The following is a 20,356-nucleotide window of genomic DNA, read 5'->3' on the forward strand; positions in this document are numbered from 1 at the left end:
TCAGTCCCCATGAAATTGAATAATGAGCCCCACTAGTAATTGCACGGCACTCAGCAGGTATTCAAGAACGACGGCGACGACGAAAAGAACAAGTCATCATGTGAAGTATAATATATTAGGAGTCACGAACTTTTGGGTCCTTCCGAAGACTAACCTGAATTGAGGGACTATTCTAACTGCACTAGACTTATGAAATGCGGTTAGGAGAAGAATATATGAAAAGTCTGATATTGATTGCTTGCCGATCGGTTCAAAGTCAAAACAGCAGGCATAATAGCATCTCCAAGGGAGATGACATCAAATTTAAATTTGATGGCTGATGTAATAATTTGACATTTATACAGTTTTACATTCCATTCGATATAATAAATAAATAATTATTGTAACAGTCAAATTTTAAAAAAATAATAAAATATTTATTTGACATCTTACTTTTGGGATGTCAAAAGTAACAGTTGAACCTCTAGCCTTCATTCCACATCAGCTTTGACAATTTGATTGGATTATATAACACTTTTGACATATCAGTTGGAGATGCTCTAAGCAAGTGTTGTCTTTTTTGTACTAAAAAGGAGTGGCTGTTAAGTTACGTATCTCATAAACTAATTGTTGGATTTGTTTATTAGCATTAAAAAATGACAGTGTTTAGTGAAACTGATGACACAATTTAAAAAAACAAAACAAAAAGGGTAAAAACAGTCGCCATCGTAACCCTGTTTGCGTTAATAGCTGAAAGTCACCCACACACATATATTGTTTCACACAATGCTAGGTGTTGGCTTGCTATTTTACTACCTTAGCTTTGTTCCTTTAGGGTAATTAATTCATAGCAACTCTCATATCGATACTCTTTTTAAGTTCTTGTCATGTGATAATTTCTACTTTATGAAAAGAGACAAACTTCTTTGTCATTGGTGCATATACCTTGTGTATGTATCTTTTTTATCGCATACTAAATTACGTAATGAGAGAGATAAAAAATAAAAATATACACCTATGACATAGAAGTTTATTTTTTTAAACAATGCTATATGAGTTCGAGTTGTTCTAAGGTGAGGATGTCATATATGGATCATAAATGTGGACTTTCATATAAGCCACATAATTCATCTGAATAATAACTTCACTTAAGTTTCACGAAACGATCATGTGACTATTATGAAAGTGTACATAAAGGGTCCACACCCTCACGATAGAATTTTGCATATGAGCCTTACATCCACTATTGGACTGTCAAGGGAGGTTGAGTTTGGGTTCAACAGAAGGTGGCCCAATTGTTCATGCCTCATGGGCTAACTGTACTATCATTTTGGACAGGTTACAGGCTATGGCCCAACCTAAAATTACGACGTCGTTTTCTTTCCTTGTAGAGACGGAGGTCGTCTCTTGGAAGATAGGGGAGACTGGGTTCTATCCAAAACTTTGCCTTTGAGCTGAGACTCAGTGACTCAAACCTCTGCCATGGCGTCCTCCGTGTCTTCCTGTCACCATGTCCTTTCCTCTTTCTCTTCAAAGAAGAGCAGCAACCCAAACAATGTGAAAAGTCAGCTCTCTTCTTCGCTTTGGGGCTCTCCCATAAGCATAAGCAGCTTGTTCTCTTCAAACCTCAACACGTCCCTGCAATTCCAAACTCGGAGACGTCTCAGTGTCATCGCCATGGCTCCCCCAAAAGCCAAGCCCGGTGGAAAATCCAAGAAGGGTATTTCAGATTCACTTTTCTGCTTCGTCTTCAACAAATTCCAACTCATTTCCTTAATGGGTTTTCTCTTTTGCAGTGATTGGAATGATAAAGCTGGCATTGGAGGCCGGAAAGGCCACACCCGCTCCACCAGTTGGCCCTGCTCTGGGTTCTAAGGGTGTCAATATCATGGCTTTTTGTAAGGATTACAATGCCAGGACAGCGGACAAGGCTGGTTATGTCATTCCAGTTGAAATCACCGTCTATGATGTTAGTCTGTGTTGCGTTTTTGGTATAAATTGTTCGTTATCTTGGTTAATGTTTGAAAGATTTTGACTATGTTATCAGAATTTTTGATGCCAGGATAAGAGTTTCACTTTCATATTGAAGACCCCACCTGCTTCGGTTTTGCTGCTTAAGGCCGCAGGTATATGCTTTTTTTCTGTTCTTTCATTTTGCTCTCTAAGTGTTTGTTGTTGGTTCTCTGAATATTGCTTAAACAATGGCATTTGATTGTATTGGAAGATGTCTTACCATGTTAATTTGCTAATTGGTGCTCATCCAATCCAATGGATATCTTACCCAATATTCTTGTGCTAGGCTTAGTTTGTATTTTTGTACTCACAAATTGATTTCAGGTCATATTTTATCAACTGACAGAATTTAAAAAAATAAAAGGAAATTGTTTCAAGTTAAAAAGATTTAAGGTGGCGTGAATGAATGATATGCATGGGTGACCCACTTCACATTATTTATTAATGCGAGGTCTGTATAGTCTGCCATCATGAATTGGCCATTGAGTTTTCATCTGCGAATTAGTTTGGCATAGTATCTCCTGCCATTGAGCCATAGACTTGAGTAGTTACCATAATTGCTGGAGTGAATCGTAGATGAGGTTTTAAAACGATTTCCAGAATGCTGCAGATCTAAGGATAAAACTCAGGAAAATTGGAATGCTTACTTTTATGCACAATATGATAGTTATTTACTTCAATCAGTATGATAATTGGTTTTGATTACATCTGTCACATATGCTCCTCATGGAGTCTTGGCCACTGTTTTGAGAATTATCACAATCTGGAAAGGCTGAAATAGTTTGGATGGTTGTTATAGTTTGTCATTTTAGATATGTTCATAATAGGAGCAACCACATAACAATCTTTTTGTTGATTAATTAAATGCTATTCCTTGCCAGTATTTGATTAGCATAATAGTAGAATATTTGTTTATCTGTGCTGGGTGGTATGTAGGAGTGGAGAAAGGTTCAAAAGACCCACAGCTGGAGAAGGTGGGAAAGGTCACCATTGATCAGTTGCGTACAATTGCACAAGAAAAGCTGCCAGACTTGAATTGCACAACTATAGAATCAGCAATGAGAATTATAGCAGGCACTGCAGCTAATATGGGGATCGACGTCGATCCTCCTGTTCTAGAACCGAAAAAGAAGGAAGTTCTGCTGTAGTGTGTGCTGCCTTCAACATTTTGTTTCCTTGATTATTAGGCTTTGTTCTTAAAATCATATTTGTTGTAAGTTAGTAGAGGACTGATGGGAAGTCAGTATGTAAAAACTATCACCTCCATTTTTGGTGGTTGGTTATAAATTCTTCATCCTTGTATTCTTTACTCTTGTTTCTCCTCTTATCATCTTTTTACTTTTTTTTTTGGGGGGGTTGAATCTGATGCTTAATCACAATTATTTGTCTTTACTTCTATTGATTATATCCATAATCAAATTGAAGATAAAAGGAAGGCGACTTCAATTTCAAGCAGTCTGTGATTATGGACTATGACTATGTTAGGTGATGCCGTATTACTCAGCCTCATAATGTCAAATGTCGAATAATAATGTGGCAGATAGAATGAATTTTCTTCCTTTTCAATACACAACAAATTTTTCGGTGTCATTATAACGGTGATGTTGTACTCTAAACGTGACGGTCATATCCAACAACCAAACGCCCAAGTATTTTTATAAATGGGTTAATCGTTTTATTAGTTCCTGAATGTAAACTCGATTTGCATTTGAGTACCTCAATTTCAAAAATGATTCCCGTGGTCCTTTAACTTTAGTTTCGTTAGGACAAATGGTCTTGCCGTCAATTTTGTTAATTTTTCTGTTAAGTGCAGGGGCAAAATAGTTTTTTTGTATCAAAATTGATTAAAATATAAATTAAAAATTAAAAACACTAAAAAATTAAAATTAAACTCTCTCTCTCCCTCTCTATCCGGATTTCTACTCCCCCAAAACTTAATTTTTCTTCCTTTTTTTTTATTTATTTTTTATTGAATTTTCTTTTATTGTTATTTAAAAGATATTATTTTTTATTCATATTTTTTGTTTTAATATAAAATTACCATTTTGCCCCTGCATTTAATATAAAAGGTTAACAAAATTGACGGTAGGACCATTTGTCCAAAAGAAATTAAAGTTTAAGGACCACGAGAACCATGTTGAAAAATTGAGGTACTTAAATACAAATTGAGTCAAAATTTAAGAATTAATAAAACGATTAACCCGTATGTGACGGTCATATCCAACAACCAAACACCCAAGTATTTTTATAGATACATACACACTCCTGGTGGAAACTTCGGTGTCGTCCATTAGTGTTACTTTTCTCGATCGTCTTGCTCAATTGTCCTCGCCAGGTTGCTTTCTTTTATATTCTTTTTGTGTTACTATTTTAATTATTGTGCCATTGACATCCCGAAAAAAAAAAAAAAATAACGCTTCTTCTTGATAAAAAAAGGGACTATTCATCCTCATGTTGTGGAGAGTAAGAGTTTTCAGGAAAGATGATTACTATTAGAGATATTTAGTGATGTACCTATTTTTAGCACTAATATTATAAATAAATTATATATTATTGAATTTTTATAAACAAACTCAAAAAAACCCCCAAAATGACAGTTAGCCTTATTGAATTTAATATTGATTATTAAATTACTTTAATGCCCTATTGAGTGTTTTGGGTATTTTTCCTGAGATTTTGGGGTAGGGCTTGTTTTAAGAAATTGATGGCAGTTTTGTAATTTATAAGAAGTTAAAAGCCTCTTTGTTACGTTGTAAATGGGCTTTGAGTGTGTTTCTAAAGTCAATTTTATATGAGATATTTTTATAATTTGGGCCCTTATATTAAGTATAATAGTGAATCACCCCTATTATTACTACTTGTGTTAGGATTATGTCTTTCTTTAATGATTATCCTTATTGTAGCCGTGCATACTTATGCTTTAAGATTATTCAAGATGTCCGACGACACTTCACAAGTTAGTGTTTTTAGTTAATGCAATCCAATTCTAATGTGCTATTTACCATTGTTTGATGGCAGCTCCTGTTTTTTTCCTTTTTTTTATTTTGAAGCAAAAAATCGATGTTTCATCAATTTTGGCTGTACATTCAAATTCCGAAACTCGTAAACTCCAAATTATTAAACCTCAAATTTTAATCCAGGAAAATAACACGAGCACTACAAGAACATGTTAAGGGCCCGTTTGATAATCATTTTAATTTGAGCTTTTAGTTTTAATTTTTTGTGCTAGAGTATAAAGGAAAATAAGAGGGAGAATAGAAGTGAGGATGAGATTGAGAGAGAGGATGGAAGGGAGGGAGGAGTAATAAAAGTGAAAGCAATTTCAAATAGATTTCAGTTTTTAAATTTTGTTTTCACTTTTGCTACTCATCTCTCTCATCTTCCGTCTCAATCTCATGTCCACTCTCATTCTCACTTTCATTCTCCTTCTTTTTCCTCTATATTATAGCACAAAAAATGAAAACTACAAAATAAAATTGAAATAGTTATCAAATAGGCCCTAAGTTAATCAAAATAACAAATTAATTTAACTTTTGAACTATTTGCAACATGTCATATATTATGATGTTTTTTCATTTGCCTAGAATATGAAAGATTTTGTGATTAAACAAACTGAGAAAGACAGATATATTAAGCTAAAGAAAACAAAACAAACTTATCAAAAAAAGAAAAGAAAACAAAGGAAGTGAAGTATACACCTACTGTTTAAGTGAGTTTTTTTAGTCTTCATGGGCCGACCAGAAACTAATTCAAATAGGATTATGAATGTCGTCTGCTCAGTGGATATAATTAATAATTAATAATTATAATTAAGAGGGAAATTTTCATAAATACCACATAAACTATTAAGAGTGTGCGTATTTACCACCCAAAATAATAAAATTTAACTATTTACCACCCAAACTTCAGTTTTAGTGTTAATGTGACACCTCTATATACTTCTGTCTAATTTTCCGTCAAAACGTTCCAAATACACCCCAAAATTTTATTTGTTCACCCATCCACTAAAATTTTGGGTCAATATTTCAATTTTGTCCCTAGAATTCATAAATAAAATCATTAAAAACATCTTACCCCAAACCCAATGCATCCCTTCCCCAACCTACAACAGCCCCGCTCTCCTCTCCCATATTTAACAAACTCCCAGACCCCCCTCCCTCCCTCCTTCCTCACCCACTGCTTAGCAAGTAAACCCTCCCCAATCACACACTTTTTACCTCTCTCTCTCTCTTGCCTAACCCAGCGGCTCCCCCTCCCCCTCCCCACCACTCACCTTCTCAAACCACCGTAGCCTACCCACCTATAAATTAACAGCCCCAAAATTATTTTATTAATTTAATAATTTATCTTCATTTTATGTTCTACTCCTCTTTAATTTATGTTGAAACTAATTGATAGAAGGGAAGAAGAGGGAGAAAAGAGAGGGTATTTGTTGAGCAGTGGGTGGGGTGGGCTACCATGGGACTTGAGTGTGGGGTTGTTTTTGTTTTTAATTTCTTTTACTTTTTTTAAGTGCATAGTAATTGACAAAACTCTACGATAACTTCATTTAACAGAGATTTTCTGTTATATCTAACTGAGGTGGTAGATTTGCACTAAAGTTGAAGTCTAGACAGTAATCAGTCAAATTTTATTCTTTGGGTGGTAAATACGCACACCCTTACTAGCTCAGGTGGTATTTATACAAATTTCTCTAATTAAGAAGATAAAGACAATAGTTATTAGAAATTGGACTCTTAATTGGATTTAGTACCCAAAAAACCAATCCATGGATTGGCGGCCCAAAAGGCAAAAGGGCATATAAAGGTAAAAGAAATCAAGTCCTTAATTGTGATTCATGTACTAGCAAACAAGGAAAACCAAATCATCTTCGCAAGCAAAAACTATTCAACCCTAAACCTTCTGAAAGTGGAATTAGCGATTGTGACATTTGCACCACCTTCTCTCTCTCCCTATCTCTAAATATTCTTATGCCTATGTCATGTTTCAAGCAGAAAGGTTTCCTCCACAGTAATATTTAGAGAATCTGAGGACCACCACAATTCTATTGTAGCTCCAACGATTCGTACCTATTTTTCAGCTTCACCTTTACCCTTCTGAACATTACTGCTTTCAGAGGTATCTCTATCTTTTATCTCTCTCTGGATTCATTATAAAAATATTCTTTTTATTATATATTTATGTACTTGAATCCATAAATCCAATGCTTTTTCAATTACCCAGATCCTGAAAGAGAGGGAAAAGTGAGTTTATTATGTTATCTTATTTGGGTGCTGTTGATTAGTTGTTTTGGATTTTGCTCTGTTTTTCTGCACTTTTTACGCGATATTGCTTGATGGGTCTCGTGATTTTTTGTTTGGTTATCTGGATGCATACGTAAACAGCTGCGTATAAAGTTTTCTTTTTTTGTTGGCTTGGTTTTTATGTGTTGGTATATCATAATGCGTCTGTTGTTATCCTTGTTTGTATGATTTATGAACGTATGCTTTTGTTCTCTGATTAAGGTATGCATAATAATTTTTTTCATTCCCATCCTCTCAATTTTCATGTATGCCTCCGGTATCTTTCTTTTTATTCTTATGTATCTCCTCTGAATTTTACTGGTGTGGCTGTATACAACGTTTTTTTTCCTTCTTCAGCCAATTAGATTTTAGTTATTTTTATAAGAATAAATGTTTATCATCAATTGGATCATGGTGATTGATATGAGTAAACTACCCGAAATGCTTCTAAGGAGGATGCTGAAGAGTAGTTAAAGAAATGCAAGATACGATTTCCAGTAGTATTATTCCTTCTGTTGTTTGTGTTTCTGGCTTTTGGGGTTACATATGTTTTGATATGCCCTCTTTGCATTTTGGTGTCAGGGCAAAGTTTTAGGATTGAAGTGCTCTATTTCTAGGAGCTTTTCCTAAACTTAACTAACCTGTAATTATGATTGTTGGGAAGATACAAATGTACAAGAGGTAGGTCGAAATTGGGTATCTGAAGGATGGTTGGACAAATATAGGATTGGGCAGAAGTACATTATAATATTTTTTCTGTAATCGGAATACTCTGTTGGGCTGTTATACAAATGATCTAGTTAGGGAGGTGACATGAGAAAACACGTTTATTCATGTGCTTTCTTTGAGTTCCATGACAGCCAATCAAATGCTTATAGATGTGCTTGTTATCTTTCAATCTTTGTTGTTTGCCATCTTGTATTCATTCAGTCAGTTTCATGTTGTCTTTTTCCCACTATTATTGCTCTCAAGCTTGGTTTTTCTTTTTCTTCTGATTTTTATGTGTTTTTTGTGGTCATATCTGACATAAAAATTTGCCAGCATTCGCCTCAAAAATCTGAATAACGCCTCATCTCTTATAATTTCTTGGTGCTTTTCAGATGGAAGTGCAAAATTCTGGGCATGCGCATATAATTGAAGTATCTGGAGATGTGCCAGCTATAGAGACAAGCCTGGGTGTGAGAAAGATTTGTGGGGAAGGACCTTGTGGATTTTCAGATGCTAAAACCAGTTCCAAAGATGCACAGGAACGGTCGGCATCCATGCGGAAGCTTTTGATAGCAGTTATACTTTGTGTTATTTTCATGAGTGTGGAAGTTGTTGGGGGTATTAAATCCAACAGTCTTGCAATTCTGACTGATGCTGCTCATCTATTGTCAGATGTTGCAGCATTTGCAATATCTCTGTTTTCGCTTTGGGCATCAGGATGGGAGGCAACACCTCGTCAGTCTTATGGCTTCTTCAGGATTGAAATCTTAGGTGCTCTTGTTTCCATCCAGATGATTTGGCTTCTTGCTGGGATCCTTGTTTATGAAGCCATTAATAGACTTGTCAACAAGACTGGTGAAGTTAAGGGCTCTCTCATGTTTGTTGTTTCTGCATTTGGTTTAGTGGTTAACATTGCCATGGCACTCTTATTGGGTCATAATCATGGGCATGGGCATGGGCATGGACATGGACATGGTCATGGGCACGGTGATCATCATCACAGTAATGAGGATCATGATGGTACACATAGCCATGGGATTACTGTGACGACACACGCTCACCATCATGTGGTGCACTCCAATCATGATCACACGGAACCTCTGCTCAAGCCTGGCTGTGAAGGCGAAAAGAAACCAGAAGTTAAAAAGACGAAGCAACAAAATATCAACGTGCAGGGGGCTTATCTTCATGTACTTGGGGATTCCATTCAGAGTATCGGAGTGATGATTGGTGGAGGAATTATATGGTACAAGCCTGAGTGGAAGATTATTGATCTGATATGCACCCTTGTATTTTCATTGATTGTGCTGGCGACAACAATCAGGATGCTGCGAAATATTTTGGAGGTTCTGATGGAGAGCACTCCTAGAGAGATTGATGCCACAAAGCTTGAGAAGGGCCTCTGTGAGATGGATGAGGTAGTTGCCATTCACGAACTGCACATATGGGCCATAACTGTTGGCAAGGTGTTAATGGCTTGCCATGTTATCGTGAAGTCAGATGCTAATGCTGACATGGTACTTGAAAAGGTTATAGACTATATCAAGAGAGAATATAATATCAGTCATATAACCATTCAGATAGAGCGTCAGTAGATTTGGAGGGAGATAATCTTTCATAGCTTGAGTGTTGGAATTAGGTGGGTTCGGCATTTTTAAGACTTAAATTCTTTTCCACAGTTGATAGATCGTATCTACTGTCTCTTTGGTTTGCTCTTATATTTCTTTCTTATTAAAAAAAAATACTTTTATTTTGAAGGGATTACAATTTAGTACACCTCTCTGTGCACAAAATACTTGTCTGCAATCTGCTGCATTTTATGATGAAAAGAATTACAATCAATTGAAAAGAAAAGAAGAGTAATTAATGAAAAATAAAACACATCCAACTGGATATTACACGTTTTTAAACAGCTCAACGACTGAAAAAGTAAAAGCAGAACATGCAACTCGAATGTTTGAAAACCCTGCTTCTTTTGCCAAACTTTCTAATTCTTTCTCTGTTCTCTCCTTTCCCATCGCATTAGTGTTCATCAGGTACACATCAAACTGAAACAAACTGCTAGCAGAAAGACTAGTTTCAGGGGCTTCTGGTACCACCATATCCACCAGTATCACTTTCCCATGGTCTGGCAAGGCCTCATAGCAATTCTTCAGTATCATCAAGCAATGTTTGTCATCCCAGCCATGTAGCATCCACTGTTTTTAAAACCATTAACATTAGTTGCAAGTTACGATAGCAGACTTTTCGGAGGAAATCGAAAAATCTTTTAAGCACTTTGAAGACTTCGGATAATTCTAACAAACCTAACCTTCATGAAAACGGCATCTCCTTTCGGAATCCTTACGAACATATCTCCTGCAATGTGCTCTATACCTGAAAGCAAAACTCCTCCATAAGTCAGCAAAGCAAAGTGAAGTAAATAGTGATACACTAAATTGTCTGATGGGAAGCAAGAAGCTGATATCATACCAGGATGGGAGGGAGACTTTTCTACAACAGAAGGCAAATCATAGTTGAAACCCTTGATGGCAGGGTACATGGAGATTATCATGTTAAGGATAGTACCATCACCACCACCCACATCTACAAGTGTTTTTAGACCTACAAAACCCTTATAAGTCTCCAAAATCTTCTTCATAAAAATGGGGTTGAACTCTTTCATTGAGTCCTTGAACACTCCCCGAAATCTTTCATCCTTCCCAACGTACTCCACCACATTCATTCCATAGGCCTGGCTAAATGGAAGCCCTCCTTCCAAAACTGCATCTTTCAAATGGAACCTGCAGTGACATTAATTTCTTAAAGAATTTACAATATATGAAGATGACCACACTGATGAGAAAAAAAAAAACACAGAGTTTGACACATATACAAAAACGACTCCTTAAAAGCACAAAAGGAAAAAATTGTACACGTCAAATTGTAAGGTATCCATATAACGTGACAAGTATTTTTCAAAATTCAATAGAAAAATACCAGCTATCTATGGTGACCTTGTCATTGCACAAATATAGTAAAGGTGCCAATGACACACCATCTTGGTTTTTGATGAAATATTTGGAGACAGGTGACAGCCCATAAAGCCTGAGAGCCTCCCCATCAGTTTGGTGTGAGGTGACAGAGCAAGCGAGAACAGAGTAAGCAGACAGAAGGCGAAGCATACGATCAAGAACCAAATCGGCACCTGGGTTGTTGTTAGAGGGAAGCAGAGATGCTATTTGGGTGGCTGAAAGCAGGGCTCCAGGGCCAGCTCTGTGCAGTATGTCAAACACTCCAAGCTCTATGGCTGCTTTGAGCACCATAGGCACAAGTGATGCGCTTGCTAATTGCATAGCATATTGGGAGTGAATTTCCTCTTCTTCATTGGTGGCCATTTTTGTCACCTGTTTTTCCTTCATGTTGGTATGTTGGTTTGTAGGGTTTTGAACTTTTATATATGCATGAGAGTTCAAAATGGTTTTCAACGTTTCGAACTATTCTGAAATTTGTTGGTTGCTAGACGAAGAAATTGAGCTTCTATTTTGGAGGCTTGACTGCACCATTTTATTATATCCAAAGTCAGTTTGCCTTACATTAAAAAAAAGAAAAAAAAAAAAAAGGAGGTTTGCTTCTGGAAGCCCAAATAACATCAATCAAACTTTGCTACATTTAACAAATTTGTTTGAAACTAGCCTGCTTTACATTTTTAACTGGGGTTGTGTTCGGTGTGGTAACCACACCACACCAAATGCTCATAACCAACAACTGGAGGAAGACCATATTAGGAACTGCTACCAGATCAACCAAGGCCGGTTTGCCGATGGTTGGTTGTACCGATCAAGTCGTCGGAACGGTTTGCCGAATGTTATCTTTGATAACCCGCTGGTTTTGTCGGTCCAACCACACAGCCCTATTTTTTACCCCCCCCCAAAAAAAAAACCTGTTTTACCGACAAGATGCAACTTGGACCGATATATTCCAAAGTAAAATTATTTGCTCCATTTAGGTAAATACAAACAAGAAACAAGAAAAAGTTATAAAATTTAAAAAAAAAAAAAACAGGAACTACAGAAAAGGCAAGGAAGAGTTCCATCATTCTTAAGTAAGAACAAAAACACTTTTCATATAAAGCACACCATATTCTGCATCAGTACCTAAATAAAAATATTCTCCACTGTGCGAAGGGGAAAGACATAAAGGAGGAATATTATACAGCCGTGCGGTTCACATTTTAATAATCAGGTCACATTTGATTGGGGTAATTTTTTTTTTCTTCACTGATGTGACAAAAAGAGAATTTTAGAAATTCCAGAGATTGCAAAGGGCTTACCCAAATCAAGCTCCACCTAAGTCTCACTATTTCTGCATCTAAATGGTTGAAATTATGTCCCCTTCAACTATTGCATCTATAAACCTTTCTTCTTTCTACTATGCACACCAGTATTTTGTGCATGGTTAATGTTTTATGCATGCAAAGAAGTTATGAAAAAAAGGAGAGTTTATTATAGTTTAGTACCATGTGATTGCACTTGTAAAACATGTTAGTTCATATCCTCTTGATTTTTGCAATTAGATATCCAGGTCTTTTAAGGGATGTTAGTCCTGGTCCCAAGATATTTTCTCTTTTTAATTTTTTAAAAATATTGTATTAATATTTTATTACAACAAAACAAAACCAAAATGTGGGACTCATAAGTGCCAAGTAGGCAATGAATAGAAGATCTAACAGAAAAATAGAGAGGACATGGACTAACAGGTCTTACCAGTGCAATCACATTGTACTAAACTCTCATTAACCCAAAAAAGAAGGCGAAATTTTATTGAGGGCATGTTGGGTAGTTGTGCAAAGCTAGTGATAATAAAATTGCAGCATTCGCATACATGATCATCAATTGGGTTTGAACAAGTCTAAGCAGCACTCAGTTGCAAGTCCTCTGTTCCAGAATTTCTCAAAGTATTCAGCATATGTGAAGTTCCTGTACATGGCTGGTTGATCATGGCTGATCAGGTCCTTGGCTGGCCCAATCACTGCATCAGGTGATGGACAGTAGAAGGTTGGAATTGATATTCTCTCAGAGTTGCAGTTAACCACAGCTCTGTGCAGCACACTTTTGTACTTATCATTGCTAATTACCTGACACCAAAAAAAAAGAGAGAGAAAAAAAATTAAAATCAATCAGAAGTTGCATTTTTTGGGTCTTATTAATTATTAATAAGGTAATAATTCCAAATATTTAGAGCATATTAATTAATTTTTACCTGCATCATATCACCAATATTGACAATAAAAGTGTTGGGAATGGGGTTGACAGCAACCCACTTGCCATTTCTAAGGACCTGCAATCCAGCCACATCATCTTGGAGAAGGATGGTGATTAGGTTACAATCTGTATGTCCAGGCAATCCATATGTAAGCTCTGGTTCTGGACAGGGTGGATAGTAATTCAAAGCCATATGCTGGCCTTGCTTGCCTAATGCCTCAACAATATAGTTCTTTTCTAAGCCCAAGCTTTCTGATATGGCCCCAAGCAATCTCAGCACCAGCCCTCTCACAGTTGTGCAATACTCACCCACTTGCTCCCTGTGGACAAACAAAGTGCCAGATCATCAGTTATGTGGCCCAAATTTAATTAATTAGAAGTGAATGAGTTTGAGTATGTTGGATACAAGCGATATTGGGGAGAGGGAAATCAAACACATGACCTCGCATGCATGAATAAATACTCTTAACCATTTGAGCTACAAGCCCCTTATGAGTATTAATTAGCATAAGATGGTGATCAATTGACAGAAAAGGCAAGAACCCTTTTTTCACCTGAATGATGGGGGATTGTTAGGCCATTCTTGGACATAGTCTTCAAGAGGGTAGCAATGGAGTCTCAGAAAGTCCCTCCAGTTGGAAAGTTTTTCAGTCCTGACATTGAAACTAGTGGAAAGCCTTGTGGTCTTTGAAGGGTCATCTGAGTACATCTTCAACCTCTCACTCTCTGGCAACTTGAAAAACTCTCTTGCTATACTTAACATGTCTTTGATCATTTCCTCTGGCACCCCATGATTTTTCACCTGACAAATATAAAAGGGTTGGTCCATAATTTTGTTTACTCATTCATTTATGTAAACATGCAGTATGTGTAAGAATTATCAATGAAAAAATGGGATATATTAATATACCTGAAAGAAACCATCAGTTTGGCAAGCTAGGCCAATCTGTTTGATAATATTAGAGTGGTTGTGGCCATGGAGGTCCTTGAGATCAATGAGAGGAATGGAGGCATCTGATATCTGAACATCAGAGAGATTTGGACGGTCAGAGATGGGCCTAACGTAGTTTGAGGGGACATGGTTCACACCAGACATGAGGTCTGTTAGCAGTAGCTTTGTTGCTGTGGCCATTTTGCTCAAGACTGAAGAGAAGTTTTGCAAAAACTAAACTGGTAGGTTTGGTGAATTGTGGTTTTGATCCCCATTTCCCTATTTATAACATTTGAAGAGACATTACTCTAAGAAGAAATAATATATAGTCAAGCAGAGAACTGTAGAAGCTTCTCATAAAGTCATCAAACGGTAGCTTGGAAAACGTGTCCAAATTGTGTGTAGAAAGTCATTTTTTTACTCATATTATATAAGCTTCACTATCAGAAGTTAAATGTGTAGCTTCTGATATATACTTCAAATTGCTTTACATAAATAACTGAGTAAAAAATCAGATGGCCAGAAGAAACTTGTGTGTATAGCTAGAAGACGATGCAAGAAATGAAAGGTCCAATTTAATTACAATACACAAAAACCAAAACATGAACACAGACAAAAGAGAAAAATGGTGGTTTTAGAGCGATTCCACCGAGGAGCCCAAGCCCGAGGTTGGGGGGAGGCCAGGCGAAAAATCCACTTCCAACGGGCCATTTTTGCCCGGGCTGGCTGTGGGACCCACAAAGACGGGCTGGCCCGACCTGCAGCCCAAGGGGGAGGCTGACGTCATCCGTGCACGTTTCCAATGGCTAGAAGACACGTGTCTTCGCCTGGACGCTCCAATTTGCTTCTCCTCCTCCATCCAACAACTGGCCTTTTTTTGCCTATAAAATTATGAAAAAAATACCAAAAAATTATGAATTTTTTTTTTTCTATAAATACCTATCAATACCCTTCACTTTCAACACCAATCCTCATACATTTTCCTCTACTTCTACTATTATTTACTCGTTACTCAACATTGTATTCTCTTTCAAATTGTATTTTTATTTCTTATATTTATGGCTTCTTTTATCGAAACCGGAAGGGCATGGAGCACAGATGTGGTTTGTTGCAATTGGGCAAGGCAAAAAATCTTTCAACAATCAAGAATGTTGGGAGGTGGTGAAAAATTGCAAACGCTTCAAAATTATTCCCACGGGTCCCCTCCTTATGTTAAACGAGACGCCACTCCATGATTCAACGACATCGGATTCACCTTTCAATTCCCCTATGAGTCAAGACTCACTTATCGAAAAGGAGTCGAGGCCCATTGGCTGAAATGCTACGAAGGCGAAGAAAGAGAGGAATTCTAGCACTAATACATCAAAAAATTTGGAGGAAATTGCAAGGCAGAGCGCCATAAGAATTGAAATTGAAAAGAAACACCAAGAGAATGAGATGGCAATTCGAGCAGAATATGTACAAGAAAGGGAGTATTTGCACAAACAACACATTGACAAGACGGATCGGGAAACCATGGTCATGGATACAAGCCATATGTCCCCTGAAACAAAACAATTTTGGAAGCTAGAACAAAGGGATGTTATGAGAAGAAGACTTTTCCGTAACGATGGACCTAGCAACACGGATTGGTTGAATGATCAAAACCATTAAATTAGTTGGCATACCTTTTATTTATTTGTATTTTTCATGTTTTGTATTAAAGTTGTTGTAATTCATGTATTTTATTTTAGTAGTAGTAATTCTTGATTACTTGTATTGGCTTTCTTTATTTAATAAACAAAGCATTCAATAAAACACCTTTTTATTCAACATATTCTATACATCAAACAAAACATAATTAAAAGGAAAAACCACAACCAAAGCATAATAAAAAATAAAAAAAAATTACAAGCAAAGCACAATAATAAAAACAAACCACAACCAAACCATGATATAAAAAAACAACACAACCAAACCATAACTAAATAAAACCTAACCAAAGCATCTATGCTCCATCATTCACCGTCATTGCCTTTCATCACCCATGGATGCTCTATCAAGTCAACTTGACGCCTTTCATGAATATAAGAAGATTGCATCTCTATATATCGATCTATCATAAGGGTCATGAAACGACCATCCCTAACCAACGGTTCCTGCTCCAATGGTTCTCCACTTGGCCCCATGAGCCTTTCATAAATTCGTGTCAAGGCCGTGTTCATGGGATCCGGTTCGTAGACCTTTGCAGCATCGTAATGATACTCATCCTCCACAATCATATTATGGAGGATGATGCAAGTTATCATAATGCTTCTCAGCACCTCCTCATCAAACATATGCATTGCACCTCGAATGATCAACCACCGAGCTTGGAGGATGCCAAAACACCTTTCGACATCTTTCTTGTATCCTTCTTGATAGGAAGCAAATAATCTTTGCTTATGGGATCAGGGATTCGGAATGAATTTGACAAATGTGGTCCACCTCGGGTAGATGCCGTCAGCTAGATAATACCCCTTCTGGTAGACAGAATTTTTGATTTAATAAGTGATATTCGAGCATTCACCTCTCAAAACATTGTTGAAGACCGGGGATTGACCCAGCACATTGAGGTCATTTTGAGATCCAGCAACTCCGAAGAAGGCATGCCAAACCCAGGTATCGAATCCAGCAACGGCTTCAAGGATGATACTTTTTTGGCCTTTTCTATTTCCGTAATCTCCTTACCATGCAGCTATTCTTCCATTGCCAGTGCATGCAATCGATGCTACCAATCATTCATGGAAATCCTCGAGCTTCGGCTTTTTGTAGAAGCTGTTGGAGGTCCCTGGGAGTAGGTTTGCTACAGAGTTTTGACTGTATCACAAAATCTTACCAAGGCCTCCAACATATTGGACTTCCTCATCCGGACAATCTCATCCACCTAATCAGCAGATGAACCATATGTCAACATTCGTATAACAGCTGTAAGCTTTTGCTCCAGAATAAATCCCAAAACCCCAGCAACATCACACTTTTGAACAAAGTATGCATCATAATTGCAAATATCATGCATAACTTTATTGAACAAATGGGGTTGCATTCTATATCGCCTTCAAAAATCAACATCAGAGTACAAAGAAGTTGGGATAAAATATGTCACATCTCGGGATCAACTCCGCCGTAGCACAATATTGTCCGCTTTGGGCCCCCCCTCTTTGGCCCTCACGGTTTTATTTTTGGGAGCTCACGACCAACTTTCCAGTGGTGACCAACTTCCCAGTGGGTCACCCATCCTAGGATTGCTCTGGCCCCCAACTCGCTTAACTTCGGAGTTTCTACGACTCCGAAGCCAGTGAGCTCCCAAAAATAAAACCGTGAGGGCCAGAGAGGGGGGACCCAAAGTGGACAATATCGTGCTACAGCAGAGTTGATCCCGGGATGTGACAAAATAATCTTCCAAAAAATTCTTACCCCGAGAATGCCTATGTTTGTCCACATTCGGGCCACAGCTGACTTGTGAACCACGGCGGCGACATTGGTTCTCTTCATAAAGCAAAACCATTGCTATGACAACTTGTTGATCTTCTTCTCTCTGCAACCTTTGCCTTTGAGCTTGTCTACGGCTTCTCTCATTTGTTTCTCGCTCTTGCCTCTCTAAGCATCTCCTCATGACCTCCATTGAAAATGAAGTATGAATTCTAAACTATGAGAAATGAAAATATAGAAAGATGTGGTGTGAGAGGTATGAGCTGAGCCTATGGTTTTATAGAAAATTTTGGCTAGATAGAGATGACATGTGGCTCGATTTTAGAGGATGAAAATCTTATCTAAAATTTGAAATTCATCTGAAATTTAAAATTTTGAAAATTATTTGACATTTGAATGTTGAAATTCATCTGAAATTTGAAATTTGAAATTTATCTAAAATTTGAATTTTAAAATGTATCCGAAATTTGAACCCAAAAATCTTATCCGGAAATTTTATCCGATTACGAGATATGAATAGTCTTGACATGTAAGAACCCGAAAATCTTATCCGAAAATATTATCCAAATTAATTATTGAGGTAAAAAAAATTTGTGAAAAAAATAAAAAAATGAATAGTAATTGCCATTTGCCATGGCAACGGGTGGAAACACACATTGCTTTTTGCAAGTGCAACCATTATTCATATGAATAGTGGCTGCCCTAGCCCTCCCTTGCCATGGCAAGGGGCAAATGGGTGGAGTTGCTCTTATTGGTTTGGCTGGTCGGTGTGATTCAGGTCGGCATGGACCCACGTAATGAGGCGTGTGATTAGATTCCCCAACCCACTGTATATGGAGCTTGAATGAGGTCACCTAGATGACATAACTCTGCTACGTCACACTCTCTAATGATTTGCTAGATTAAGAGCGGATTTAATAGAGAATTAAGGCAATAATTAATGCTTGTTTCTTCCAGGGGCGGAACCACACTGGGACCATTGTGGTCCCGGGCCCCCACTCAAATTTTTTTTATATATTTAAAAGTAATATACTGTTATGTATTTCTATATATATATATATATATATATTATTTCAAATACTTTATGTTTTGATATGTACCCACATGTGTTGTGGTGAGCCTATTAAAGCACAAGGAGGTGCTTCAAATTGCCCATTTGCTAAGCTGGTAATGGTGCACTCTAGGTGTACAAATTACCTTATTTCCATTTTCAACATTTAAGTAAATGTCTTTGTCCTTTTACTTTCATTTATTTTTATATTACTCCATTTACTTAAGTTTACCATGTAAATAAGGAAATACCCCCTATTTGGATTCAAATTAAAATACTAGAAAATCAAATTCCCACCAAATCAAAATATGAAAAATCGGTTTTAGTGCAAAATACGATTTAGACTAAAAATGATGGCTCATTAAGTCAATATATACTTCATACTAAAATCCCATAAAATCAAGTTTTCTTATTTGATGTGTAAGGAATGAAAGCCACCAAAAATTATCTTGAGAAAATGATTATTCCGAAAAACCATTTTTCATACTTAGTCAATAATTTTACATAAAACATTTTTTCATGTATGATATGAATGCATGAAGGGACCTAAGGTTTTTTTTAGTTTGTGAAATTTTGATTTTTTCTTTCTATATTGGATTTAATGGGGGAAAAGCTTTAAAGATATTTGCTAAATCGCTACTTTTTTTCTATCTCTTGCAATTTTTCTTACTTAGAATGCATTTGTCTATCCCTTTGTCAAGGACAATTATGATTGCAAACAATAAGCAATATAATTCTTGACATATGTGATATATATACTATTTTTCGTATGTATTGTGAGTTCGTATTTTTGATTCTTTATAATTTGTAAGAGGCCCCCACACACATGAAATCTTGACTTCGCCACCGGTTTCTTCTGTTAAGAGCAGATTAAGTAAACAAGTGAACGTGGACTTCATGTGGATCCTCATCACTTCCAGATAAGAGTGAAATAGCTTTAGATGTCAACTTTGATTTGTTCGGCAGAAAACAATTGAATTTCTAAGATGTCAATGTTTTGGTTTGCTGTCAAGAAATGTTCGGCTGAAAAGGTTGAATTCAGTGTCTCATCTCAAGAACATGCAACAAGTTAACAATTCCATTACGGAGGGGGAAGTCTTCAATCGTATATTTCATTGTCGAATGAATTATCCTTTAAACATGTATTTGATTGTTGAATGATTGTCCTTAAAATTTTACTGGGATGTGTACAAGGTTGACAATTGGCAGACCTAGCATGAGGTAATCAGAGTGACATCACTATAGGAAACGTCATTCTTTACGATCTGCATGATGCAACACGAATGTCTTATTCTAGGGATTTAGCTTTAACTTGCCGACATCTCCAGCACTCAATATCTTGGATACTCCAATTTCATCTCGTCACAGAGACAGAGAGAGAGAGAGAGAGAGAGAGAGAGAGAGAGAGAGAGAGAGAGAGAGAGAGAGAGAGAGAGAGAGAGAGAGAGAGAGAGGCACCTCTCCATAAAATTCAGATGCAGCTATATCATACTTTAGAAAGTTGTCAATTCAATTTCAGCTAAAACCATTGTGAGAATTTAGAGGTCTCTAATCGTTTGTGGTTACTTCACACGTGGAATATTGGTTGATGGGTTGGTTTGGTTATACAATTACACAACTTCTTTTTTGTTTCTTTTTTAACGAAAAATTCCATTATAATTTATTAAATCTTATTTCTCTAGAAATACTATTGAAAAGA

At 36.8% G+C, this 20,356-nt stretch overlaps 4 protein-coding genes across 5 annotated transcripts; 2 read left to right on the forward strand and 2 right to left on the reverse strand.

Annotated features, from left to right (window-relative positions):
* Positions 1,365-3,303, forward strand: LOC18777758 (50S ribosomal protein L11, chloroplastic). Its single transcript, XM_007209499.2, has 4 exons — positions 1,365-1,699; positions 1,776-1,948; positions 2,042-2,105; positions 2,929-3,303. Exons 1-4 carry the CDS (start codon positions 1,462-1,464, stop codon positions 3,138-3,140), a joined length of 687 nt encoding a protein of 228 aa, XP_007209561.1. The 5' UTR covers positions 1,365-1,461; the 3' UTR covers positions 3,141-3,303.
* Positions 6,843-9,756, forward strand: LOC18776413 (metal tolerance protein A2). Of its 2 annotated transcripts, none has more exons than XM_007209151.2 (2): positions 6,843-7,110; positions 8,375-9,756. In XM_007209151.2, exon 2 carries the CDS (start codon positions 8,375-8,377, stop codon positions 9,575-9,577), a length of 1,203 nt encoding a protein of 400 aa, XP_007209213.1. In that variant the 5' UTR covers positions 6,843-7,110; the 3' UTR covers positions 9,578-9,756. The 2 variants fall into 2 exon arrangements, with proteins under 2 accessions (XP_007209213.1, XP_020420147.1); XM_020564558.1 differs by lacking the exon at positions 6,843-7,110 and adding an exon at positions 7,135-7,235.
* LOC18776084 (caffeic acid 3-O-methyltransferase) lies at positions 9,825-12,477 on the reverse strand. The gene is made up of 4 exons (XM_007211196.2): positions 10,962-12,477; positions 10,455-10,765; positions 10,294-10,358; positions 9,825-10,180 (listed from the first exon to the last, which is right to left on the reverse strand). The coding sequence occupies exons 1-4, from the start codon at positions 11,381-11,383 to the stop codon at positions 9,878-9,880; spliced, it is 1,101 nt and encodes a 366-aa protein (XP_007211258.2). The 5' UTR covers positions 11,384-12,477; the 3' UTR covers positions 9,825-9,877.
* On the reverse strand, positions 12,628-14,412 carry LOC18778063 (protein DMR6-LIKE OXYGENASE 2). Its single transcript, XM_007211131.2, has 4 exons — positions 14,136-14,412; positions 13,780-14,027; positions 13,224-13,545; positions 12,628-13,098 (listed from the first exon to the last, which is right to left on the reverse strand). Exons 1-4 carry the CDS (start codon positions 14,355-14,357, stop codon positions 12,853-12,855), a joined length of 1,038 nt encoding a protein of 345 aa, XP_007211193.1. The 5' UTR covers positions 14,358-14,412; the 3' UTR covers positions 12,628-12,852.

The sequence above is a fragment of the Prunus persica genome, chromosome G5, assembly GCF_000346465.2.
Source record: "Prunus persica cultivar Lovell chromosome G5, Prunus_persica_NCBIv2, whole genome shotgun sequence".
Lineage (NCBI taxonomy): Eukaryota > Viridiplantae > Streptophyta > Magnoliopsida > Rosales > Rosaceae > Prunus > Prunus persica.

What these genes read in the sequence shown, in the direction of transcription:
- LOC18777758 (XM_007209499.2), top strand. Translation starts at nt 1,462, where the DNA reads ATGGCGTCCTCCGTGTCTTCCTGTCACCATGTCCTTTCCTCTTTCTCT. An exon ending in CGGTGGAAAATCCAAGAAGG is followed by an intron (nt 1,700 to 1,775) that starts GTATTTCAGATT and finishes TCTCTTTTGCAG; the next exon opens with TGATTGGAATGATAAAGCTG. An exon ending in TTGAAATCACCGTCTATGAT is followed by an intron (nt 1,949 to 2,041) that starts GTTAGTCTGTGT and finishes TTTTGATGCCAG; the next exon opens with GATAAGAGTTTCACTTTCAT.
- LOC18776413 (XM_007209151.2), top strand. Translation starts at nt 8,375, where the DNA reads ATGGAAGTGCAAAATTCTGGGCATGCGCATATAATTGAAGTATCTGGA.
- LOC18776084 (XM_007211196.2), bottom strand. Translation starts at nt 11,383, where the DNA reads ATGAAGGAAAAACAGGTGACAAAAATGGCCACCAATGAAGAAGAGGAA. An exon ending in AAAGTCTCCCTCCCATCCTG is followed by an intron (nt 10,359 to 10,454) that starts GTATGATATCAG and finishes TTTTGCTTTCAG; the next exon opens with GTATAGAGCACATTGCAGGA. An exon ending in GAGATGCCGTTTTCATGAAG is followed by an intron (nt 10,181 to 10,293) that starts GTTAGGTTTGTT and finishes TTTTAAAAACAG; the next exon opens with TGGATGCTACATGGCTGGGA.
- LOC18778063 (XM_007211131.2), bottom strand. Translation starts at nt 14,357, where the DNA reads ATGGCCACAGCAACAAAGCTACTGCTAACAGACCTCATGTCTGGTGTG. An exon ending in AACAATCCCCCATCATTCAG is followed by an intron (nt 13,546 to 13,779) that starts GTGAAAAAAGGG and finishes GTTTGTCCACAG; the next exon opens with GGAGCAAGTGGGTGAGTATT. An exon ending in ATATTGGTGATATGATGCAG is followed by an intron (nt 13,099 to 13,223) that starts GTAAAAATTAAT and finishes TTTTGGTGTCAG; the next exon opens with GTAATTAGCAATGATAAGTA.